General features: G+C 70.2%; 4 protein-coding genes across 4 annotated transcripts in view; all 4 read right to left on the reverse strand.

The window, feature by feature from the left end:
• Positions 1-3518, reverse strand: part of CHLNCDRAFT_56636 (hypothetical protein) — a gene marked incomplete at its 5' end in the record, with an annotated part of 6904 nt that extends 3386 nt beyond the window's left edge. The window contains 8 exons of the mRNA XM_005852225.1: positions 28-959; positions 1161-1466; positions 1630-1679; positions 1828-2102; positions 2260-2378; positions 2522-2713; positions 2892-3000; positions 3243-3518. Of these exons, the coding sequence (XP_005852287.1) occupies positions 28-959; positions 1161-1466; positions 1630-1679; positions 1828-2102; positions 2260-2378; positions 2522-2713; positions 2892-3000; positions 3243-3518 (2259 nt within the window). The remainder of the gene's footprint in view (positions 1-27; positions 960-1160; positions 1467-1629; positions 1680-1827; positions 2103-2259; positions 2379-2521; positions 2714-2891; positions 3001-3242) is intronic.
• Positions 3519-4221: 703 nt separating this feature from the next.
• On the reverse strand, positions 4222-6699 carry CHLNCDRAFT_133701 (hypothetical protein; the record flags this gene model as incomplete). Its single annotated transcript, XM_005852226.1, has 9 exons — positions 4222-4362; positions 4630-4763; positions 4967-5063; positions 5236-5278; positions 5478-5578; positions 5810-5944; positions 6134-6376; positions 6537-6583; positions 6690-6699. 9 exons carry the CDS (start codon positions 6697-6699, stop codon positions 4222-4224), a joined length of 951 nt encoding a protein of 316 aa, XP_005852288.1.
• A 476-nt stretch (positions 6700-7175) lies between these two features.
• CHLNCDRAFT_133702 (expressed protein) lies at positions 7176-8310 on the reverse strand (the record flags this gene model as incomplete). Its single annotated transcript, XM_005852227.1, has 3 exons — positions 7176-7733; positions 7879-8043; positions 8158-8310. 3 exons carry the CDS (start codon positions 8308-8310, stop codon positions 7176-7178), a joined length of 876 nt encoding a protein of 291 aa, XP_005852289.1.
• A 570-nt stretch (positions 8311-8880) lies between these two features.
• The window catches only part of CHLNCDRAFT_133703 (hypothetical protein), a gene marked incomplete at both ends in the record, with an annotated part of 8516 nt that continues 7864 nt past the window's right edge, over positions 8881-9532 (reverse strand). Inside the window, 2 exons of the mRNA XM_005852228.1 lie at positions 8881-8952; positions 9091-9360. Of these exons, the coding sequence (XP_005852290.1) occupies positions 8881-8952; positions 9091-9360 (342 nt within the window). The remainder of the gene's footprint in view (positions 8953-9090; positions 9361-9532) is intronic.

Below are 9532 nucleotides of genomic sequence, written 5' to 3' on the forward strand. Positions count from 1 at the left end.
CGGCGGCGGCAGGCCGGCGGACGGCACGCTGCCGCTGCGCGCTGCGGGCGGCAGCGGCGGCGCGCTGCCGGCGCGGCTGGCGCCGATGCCGCCGCCGGGCAGGCTGCCCTGCCGCACCAGGCCGCTGCCGCTGCCGCTGCCGCTGCCGCTGCCGCCGGGCATCAGCCCCAGCCCGTCTGCGAGCTCCCCAGCCGATGCCTCGGGCTGAGGCACGCTGGCGGCGCGGCTGAGCGATGGCGTGCCGCCGTCGCTGCCGAAGCCGCCGCTGGCGGCGGCAAAGGGCGACAGCAGGCCATCCCCTGACAGGCGTGCCGCTGCCGCTGCCGCCTCAGGCGGGGAGGCGGAGCCGGGCATTGAGAAGGTGACGCTGCGGTACAGCCCTCCCTGCTGCTGGTACTGCTGCTGCTCGTACTGCTGCTGCTGCTGCTCCATCTGGCGCACCTGGGGCGGGATCTGCTGCCGCAGCTGCCGCACCTGCCAGTCCCGCAGCTCCGCCGCCTGCTGCTGCTGCTGCTGGCGCTGGCTGGCGGCGGCGGCGGCGGGAGGGCAGGGCGGGAAGCTGTCCCCGCTGCTGCTCTTCTGGGCCGCCTGGCCCAGGCTACTTTCCAGCTCGGCCGAGGCGGCACCCCCTTCCAGAGCCTTGCCAGACTCTCCAGCCCCCAGCCGCCGCCGCGCGCGCGCCCGCAGCAGCAGAAACAGCCCCAGCCCCGCCGCCACTCCCGCCGCCGCCGAGGCCACTGCGATCCCCACCACTGCGCCGGCCGACAGGCCGGTGCCGCTGCTGCCGCCGCCGCTGCCGCTGCTGCTGCTGCCGCTGCTGGCCGTGGCGTTGCCTGCCGCCGGCGCCGAGTAGAGCTCCTGCTTAAGGTACATGGTACTTGTCGGTACCAGGAGGCGGGAGGCGGCGGAGGACTCCTGCTGAAACACGGCCCGCTCCGGGGCTGCAGCCGGGCCCTCGCCTGCAGGCAGGCGGGGAAGGGCAGCAGGGGCTCGGCCCGAGTTGGGTGATGCACTGCGAGGCAGAGCCGCACCCTAGGGGCCAATCCGGCTGCAGCGCGGCATCCCCCGCTCTCAGCCTGCAAAGCGTCCAGCTTCCCCCGCCACATGCTTCCCACCAACGCTTCTCACCCCCCTGAGCCACACCCCACAGCCAGGCTCACCTTGGCTGGGCACGAATGCGGCGCACCGGTAGTCCTGCTGGCACCACGCAGCCATGGCCGCCACTGAGCTCACGTTGAGCCAGCACTGCGCCTGGCCGGCCAGGGAGGAGGCGCCGCAGGGTGAGTCTGCGGCGCTGCTGCTCGCCGCCAAGCCGCGACCCGGAAGCTGCTGGAAGCCGGCGGGCGGCTGAGAGGCAGCCACCGCCAGTGGGGCGCCGCCGACAACAGGCACCGAGGGGCCGTGCGCCAGCAGGGCGGGGGGCCAGCCGACGGCGGGCAGTACTATCTCCTGGTACCGCAGCTCGCCTGCGGCACATGCAGGCAGTACGGGTGGCGCAGCAGCACATGAGCAGCAGCTGCAGGAGCCGGCAGGCTTGGAGCGAGGCTGGGAACGTCATGTGCCACATGCGGCGGTTGCAACAAGCTGCTGTTGCTGCTGCTGCTGCTTTCCCTGGCCCGCCACACTCACACTGGCCAGCCTGCAGGCTCAGGTTCTGCGCCATCTGGGGGCCCTGGTACCTGCAGTTCATGATACAGACATGGCAGGTCAGGCAGCCGCGGGAGGGAAGCTCAGGGCAGGGGAAGCGGAGGGACAAGTGACGCTGACAGCACACCGTGGCATCCGCAGCGGACCCACAGGCTGTCCTGCAAGTGCCCCCAAGCGCACCTGCATCCACCCTGGGTGCCGCAGTAGTTCCACACCGTACATCCTCCAGCGGTACTGTACTGCTGCCGGCAGCGCCGACAGCACGCCTCGGCGCTCGCCACGCCGCTCAGCACTTGCAGCACCCGCCCCGCCATAATCGTGCCCTTGCCCAGCAGGCAGCCCAGCCAGGCGGCGGCGGCGCTCGCCGCGCTGGCGCTGGCGTTGGCCGCCGCCGCCAGCTCGGGTTCGCTGGGCAGCAGCACCTGCCCCTCGCTGTCCGTCAGCTGAGTGCTCACCTGCGAGGCAGATACAAGTGGCAGCGGGGACCAGCGGGTTGGCCGCAGCGCCGCCGCTGGTTGTTGCCCTGGGGAGATGAGCAGCAGGCCTGCTCATGCCATGCATGCACACCCTCCTCTGAGCCCAAAACTCAGTAGCAGCGCCACAGCAGCGCACCGCCTGTCGCGTCTCAGGCAGCTGCAGGGTAGCTACGCCGGAAGCCACAAAGGCATTGCCCGGGGCCAGCCCCTCAGTCTTCAGCAGGCTCAGCGGCTTGCCAGAGCAGCCGTCGGTGCCTGCACTTGTCGCGCCGGCAGACACGCCGGCAGATGGGTGGGCAGCCAAAAGAGCTACAGCGCCGCTCGTGCTTTGCCATCACACCCCCAGCAAAGCTGCGCCGCAGCTGCAGCCCCGCGCCTTTCGCACCGCCCTTGCCCACCGTTTAGAAAGACTGTGATGGCTCGGCACTCGGGCGCTGCCAGGCACACAACCTGCGCCTCCTCTATGCTGCGCAGCGCACAGGCGCCGGGCAGCAGCGACGCGGAGCAGGCCATGTCTGCCCCTGCGATGCCCTGCCCCGCCACTGTGGCAAAACCGCTGACGGTGAGGGGCGGCATGCGCGCAGGGAAGCCTGCGCGGGGTGCAGGGGAGTGGCAGGGCGTCAGCGGAGCTGGCAGCGGCGGCAAGCACAGCAGAAGCGCCGCGCGGTCTGCGGTGGCGGGCACGTGGGTGCTGCCCGGCAGGCGGCTGCCTGCCAGCTGAGCTGTTGCTGCCTCCGCGGCACGTTGATGGCGCCAGCGGCGGCGCACCTGCCACCAGCCCTTGTGCGGGCTCTAGCTGCACCGTCTCGTTGCATGTTGGGGCATATAGGCGGCAGCCCAGGTATGCAAGCTGCTCCCCGCCATGCGAGCACCCAGCCTGCGGCGGCGGCAGGGAGAGCAGCCACCAGAGCAGCAGCCGCGTGCATGTCAGACTTGCAAGAGACACAGCAGAAGGCAGGCAGCGCACATGCAACAGTCAGTACAGCAGGAAGCGGTGGCCGAGCTTCCGGCATGCGAGTGAGCGACCTTGACTGAGCCGAGCAGCGGCGGCAACGGCAGGCAGTGGGTGCTGGCCAGGCTCTCCGGCCAGCTGCCAGAGCTGCTGGACTGGCCACTCACCGGGGCCTGGCAGTACTCAAACCAGGCGCAGGCTGGTTGGGAGCGGCAGGCCGCAGAGCAGCCCTCTGGCTGCGGCACCCGCCCCAGCGCCGGGCCCAGCGGCGCCGCCCCCTGCTGCACTGCGGCATTCGGGGCCAGCACCGCGGTGCCACCGCCGGCCTGTTCTTGCGACGAGTACACCTGGGCTGGTGCGGGAAAGCCAGGCGACGGGGAGTCGGACAACGCCCCCACTGCCGACCAGCAGCCCAGCAGCAGCAGCAGGAACACCCTAGCCATGTTTCATGGCGGCGAGCCAAAGCAAACAAACACAAATGGCCGACTTGCGAGGGCTGGAAAACTCCCGGACTGGTCTCTTAAACACGCGCAGCAAGCCTTTGCCTGATCCTCCTCCTAGTGGCATGCCGACTACTGAGCTTGTCGGCTGGCGCGTAGAACGCAGGGGCGGTATCGGGCCTGTCCTCCCCCTCCTGGTCATGTCGAGGGGAATCTACGGGTGTGTTGCGTTTTCGGCACCCACGCGGTGCGCAGCTTTGTGCTCAGAAGGCCGGGCTGCGCAGCCGAGAGCAGCCCCGCCCTGGGCTCACCAGTGCACTGCGGCAGCTGCCAGATGGCGGCAGCGCCCCCCCCCCCCCCCATCCTCGTGCACAGCAGCGGCCACACAACTCTCTTGTGACAAGTCCATGGGGAAGAGTGAATAAATGTGCAAGGGCATTAGTTTTAATTTAAAGGTGCAAATCAGGCGCTCCACAAAAAGGACAGAGACGGTGGAGACCGGTGTGTGCAACCGCACAAGCAGAAAAGGGCCAGCAGCCCGACAGCGGCCAGAAAACAGCAGAACAGAGGCGCAGCGGCGGCAGCAGGTTTACATGTGCAGGCAATGGGGGTGGACTGCGGGCTGCCGGCGATGACGTGGCCGCCGCTCAGGCGACTGCGTCGTGCAAAGGGCCGCCAACAAATGCGGCCGGACAGCCGGGCCTGCTCAGGGCACCGAGTCGTCAAGCGACGGCGACGCGGCCTGCCGCTTGGCCTTGCCGCCCGTGCGCTGCTTCTTGCCGTCAGGCGCCGCGTCGGAGTTGGCGGCGGACGGCGGCAGCAGCGTGCTGGGCGTGCTGGCCCCCTCCTGCAGGCAGGCATAGCGGCGGCAGGCAGCAGTCGGCACAAGCCCCGCTTCCCTGGGCTGGGCAGCACGCAGCTGTGCTGGCTGCCACGCAGGGGGCACCAGCTGCCGTCGCGCGCAGAGCATTGCCCAGGGCTGGAGGCCACGCGCCCTCGCTCGTTGGTGGCAACGTCCCTGGTGGTGCTGCCAGTGGTGCTGCTGGTGGTGCTGCCGCCACTGCGCGAGGCCACCACCCGGCCCGCGCCCACCACTCGCCTGCATCTCCTTCACCATGTTGAGCGCCGCACGCGTGCGCTTGTAGATGGCCACGTGGCTCTCCCCCATGGCCCCCGCCGCCGCCTCGGGGTCGCCGCCGCCGTCCCGGGACGCCGCCCCCGCGCTCGAGTCGCCGTCCCCCGAGTGCTCTGCACGGCGTGTGGGGAAGGGGCGCGGCGGGAGGGTGCCAGGCAGGGCAGCACACGTGGGCTGCAGGGGTGTGCGCAGGCTCGGCATGCGGCAGGCCGGCGCTGCAGCAGCTGCTGGGGAGCGCCGAGCAGCCTCCGCCGGGCGCCGCCACGTCAGCGCCACCGGGCCGGGGCGCCTGCGCCCGCTGGCGGGCCCCACCCACCTGCTCTGGTCCCCTTGCCGTACATGTGCGACAGCTCCTGCACGTGCCGCTCCGCCTCCTTCACCAGCTGGCTGATGCTCTCTGTGCTGAGGAAGGGCTGCGGGCGGGAGCAGGGCAGCGGATGGTGGTGGTGGGTGGGAAGGGCGGGCAATCCCTCAAGGACCAGCGGTCGGCACCACAGCAGCTGGGCGACGGGCGGGAGCGCCCGCGTAGCCCCGGCTTTGGCAGCGGCCAGCGCCAGAGGGACGGACGAGCAGCGGGCGCCCCACCTGGTGCAGCACGCTGGCCAGCACGGGGGCACGGAGGCGCGACCTGCAGGAGGGTAGCCGGCGGCGCTCACCGCACGCGGGACGAGCGAGGACTTTGCCGCTGCCTGCCTGCCGCTGGGCCCCCGGCATTGCCAGCTGCTGCCCATGCAACACAGCATGAACGCACGCACACAGCCTGGCGCTGCCCCCGGCGCCAGCTGGCCGCGGCCGCCCCACAGCGCCTGGTGGGCACGGCCACCCACCCCGTCATCTTGTCGTGCTTCTTCAGTATCTTGGCCACCGCTGCGTAGTTGACCAGGCTCCAGTGCAGCATGAGCACCAGCTCGCCGTGGAAGTCGACCAGCTGCAGGTGGGGTGTGGTCACGTGTGTGTGTGTGTGCGCGTGTGGGTGTGTGTGTGCAGGCGTCCAACCTCGGAACTAGATACAGCTCCTGCCGACCTTCAGGCGGGACGCAGGGCTGCTGCCCGGGGCATCCCTGCCTGCTGCCTGTCCTTCGCTCCTCCCTCCCAGAGCTGGGTCCCTGCCTCTACCCTTGCACCCACACCCTGCCTTCACCTCAGCCCCAGCACCCACCTCGTTCCGCAGCTGCTCCAGGTCGGGGGCGTCCAGCCCCTCCCGCGCCGCCTCCAGCCTGTCCTCCAGCTCACGCAGCCGGATCACCGCCTCCTCCTCCTTCTCCATGAAGTACGAGTTGACGCGGGACAGGTCCTGCGGTACAGTAGCGGTACAATACAGCGCTGTGGCGCCGCGGGCAGGCGGGCGGGCGGGCGTGGTGCATGCAGCGGCAAGTGGCGGATGCGGCCGGAACAGGGCAGGCGCAGGCGCATGTGGCGGCAACAGCCAGGGGCAGACGGGGCTGATCGACAGGGCGGCACTGCTTCGAGCTCGACAGCACACCGTGTTGAGCGTGGCAACAAACTCCCGGTCCTCCTCTGCAATGCCGCCTGCCAGCTCTATTGCCGCCGCCCCGTCCGCCGCCGCTGGGTCGCTTGCTGGAGGTATGCCAGCTGTTGCTGGCGCTGCTGTTTTCTCTGCCGCTGGCGCTGCTGCGCCATCTGCTGCTGCTGCTGCGTCTGCTGGCTCCGCCGCCGATGCCTCGTGCTGGTGCTTGGTCTGCGACTTGATCAGCTTTTTCAGCTTCTGCACCCAGAAAACGCATGCGCGTAGCACAGCGTGAGTGAAGGGCGCTGGAAGCCGGCAGCTGGGAGACGGGCAAAACGCGAGCGCGCCCACGAGCTGGTCCCTGAGCGGCGGCGGCGGCGGCGCGGCGGGAGGTTCTTGCCTTGTAATTCAGGCACACGGTGTCGGGCAGCGCTGCGTCGGCCTCAAAGGACTTGAGCAGGTGGCCTACAGCACCGCAGAAGCCAAGTTCAAGCGGCCTAAACCGGCGAGGGCGGGGCCTTATCTGAGCGGTCCCTTCCAATGGCCGAGCGAGCATGTGGACCAAACCTACCGAATTTCATGGCTTCGTCTTGCGTCTGGCCCTGCTCGGCTCGGCTGGCACTCAAGCCGTGCAGCCAGCAAGGGCGGTGTTAGAGATGTTACACGGGATTCAGAGTTGTTGGTTGGGGATACAGAAGCCACGGGAGTTTTGGGCACGGGCATCCCCCAAAGGGCACAGCATCCACAGGCGGGATGCTCATGCTGTGCACAACCGCAACGGCAGCACACGGCGCTGTGATCATCATTTGAAGGCCTGGGCAGCCCAGAACACTAAATACATAGCTCCGCTACCTACCGCGCATGACCGCCGCCTCACCGCCACCGTCGTGTGCCCCGCCGGCCCACTCCAGCCTGCTCGCCTCGACCATGCCATAGCAGCTCCATCGCTTCTTTGTCAATGCTTGCATAACAGCCGTTATGAGAATCAATGGAGCAAGCAAGTCGGGAGCTACCCAGCATGCGCCACAACACCAGTCCGGGACTGCTGCGCGCTCGGCTACAACCCCCAGCCCAGCCGGAGCTGCTGCTGCAGCTGCGCCGCATACTGGTGCGCCGGACTTGGCGCCGCCTGCTGGGAAGGCTGCTGCGGCGGCAGGTGCAAAGGCACAGCCGGCGCCGCGGCTGCGGCTGCAGGCCTGGCCACATGCACCTCCACCTCCACCCCCAAGCCCCCATGCTGCGGCCTGTCGAGCTGCGCGGCTAGCAGCGCCGCGCTCGCTGCCTGCCAGTACTGCGCGCCGGCAGCCGTCCAGGGCACGGCGGCGTGCCTGGTGGGCACCTGATGCACCTGCACCTGCGCCTGCTTCCCCGCAGCCGGCACCTGCAGCAGCTCCCACCGCCGCTGCTCCAAGCGGCGCTCATACGCGCAGCGGTGGCAGCGCGGGATGCTGCACCGTGCCATGTGCGCCGCGCCGTCGTCGATGCTGGCGGGTGCGCGCCCAGCGGGGGCGTTGTGGCGCTCCACCCGCTGCGGCTGCTGCTGGGCCGTGTCTGCCATTAGCGCCTGCACCAGCTCGCACTGCGCAGCCGCCTGCTGCTCCAGCTCAGCCAGTGCCTGCAGGGCAGGAGGGAGGCCGGGGCCGGCACGGTGTGGCGACCGGTCAGCGACATAAGCACAGCGCGCCAGCCTGTGCAAAGCTGGCGCTGCCCGAGCGAGCAGCCGCAGTAGGGCCAGGCAGGTGCTGCCCCGCCGCACGCACCTGGACCAGCAGGCGCCTGCGCCTGGAAGCCTGCGCCAGAGCCTGATGGGCTGCGAGGAGCAAGGTGGGGGCCCAGGGGGCCTGTGGCTGCGGCGCCCCGTTGCAGCTCAGCTGCAGCAGCAGCAGCAGCTGGCGGTGGTGGTCTGCTGCCTGCTGCTGCACCCGCTGCAGCATGGCGGCAGAACTGTCGAGAGGTGGGTGCTGCCTCGGAAGGGGGCCCCTGCCCTGCGCCGTCGGCGGCGGCGGTGCTGCAGGAAGCTGCTGCGCCGCGTGGTGCACCTGGCGCTGCATGGGCTGGGCCTCCGCCTGTGGTTGCTGCTGCGCCGGCCCAGCCATGCGCTGCTGCTCCCAGCCGGGTTGCTGCTCAGGCGGCGCACCCGGCCGAAGCGCTCGAGGGGCGGCCGCCGGCTGCGGCTGCTGCCGCTGTACCATGGGCTGCGGCGGGTGCGGAACGCAGGCGCCCTCACAAGGCAGCGGGACCGTCGCAGCCATTTTGTTTAGCACCGAGACCGCGGCTGGGGGTTGGTGTAACGACAGGCTGTGTTCTGAAGAGGGTCCTTCGGGGCCCTTGCAGCGGCCCCATGCTCACAAAGCGTGGCACGTGCTCTAGCAGCGCATGCAGCACACTGCGCGCAGCTGCCCGGCTCCAGCGACCAGGGTACTGGGTTACGTGGGCGACCAAACGTTTTTGAAGTTCCCAGCACCAGAGCCGGGCCACCTCGGCTCGCCTCCTTTGAATTCGTTGTTAACGAGACAAACCTGGCTCGCCCAGGAGTGTTGGGTGCCCCTTAGGGTTTGCCCGCTTGCCCCGCTTTGCCGCCCAGCGCATCACTCTGCCGCGGCAACCTGTCACCTGGCCGGGCAGGCGGACAGATCCGTTTTACACCCATGCGGGGCAGCGTATGGCTCTTGCTGGCAGTGCAAGATCAGCGCACTGCGGCGCCAAGAGTAGCGCTCCTGAGTGTGACCCTGCAGCTGCCTGGGATGGCTACGCTCCCCCCGTCAGATCCTGGGCACGTCGCCGCCGTTGAGCGCCTCCAGGCGCGCCCTCATCGTGTGCAGCACCTCGATGACCTGGCGCCAGGCGGGGTGGCGGGGCAGCCCAGAGCGCGCGTGAGGAACCCGTGCAAGGCAGGCACGAGAGGACAACGCGGGGGAGCACAGTGCAGCGCAGCACCCACACCACTGCACCCCGCCTGCCTGCCCGCCCACCTTTGGCAGCTGGTCCACCGGCGTGCAGGGCGGCGGCGGCGCCCCTGCCGGCCCGCCGTCACCGCTGCCGTCGCCCGCCGCCCCGCCGCCCCCGCCGCCGCCGCCGCCGCCGGCAGCACCGCTTCCCTCTGCGCCGCCGTCTCCGCCGCCGCCATCTGCGCTGCCGCCCCCGCTGCTGGACAGCTCCGGCGGGTACATCCAGGGCGCCACCGATGCGATGAAGCTGGCTGGGCGGCTCTCCAGGATCGCCTCCCAGTCGGTCTGGTAGTGCTGCAGTGGCGGCAGGCGGCAGGGGGCAGGGGGGCACCGCGCGTGTGGATGCGGCACGAGGGAGAGGCAGGGCGTGTGGTGCATGTGTGCGTGCGTGTGTGTGGTGGCGGTGGTGTGGGCAGGGAGGCAGTCCCTAGGGCAACCCACGGGGGGGGGGGGGGGGGGGGGGACC

This window comes from Chlorella variabilis, assembly GCF_000147415.1.
Source record: "Chlorella variabilis unplaced genomic scaffold CHLNCscaffold_1, whole genome shotgun sequence".
In the NCBI taxonomy this organism is placed as follows: domain Eukaryota; kingdom Viridiplantae; phylum Chlorophyta; class Trebouxiophyceae; order Chlorellales; family Chlorellaceae; genus Chlorella; species Chlorella variabilis.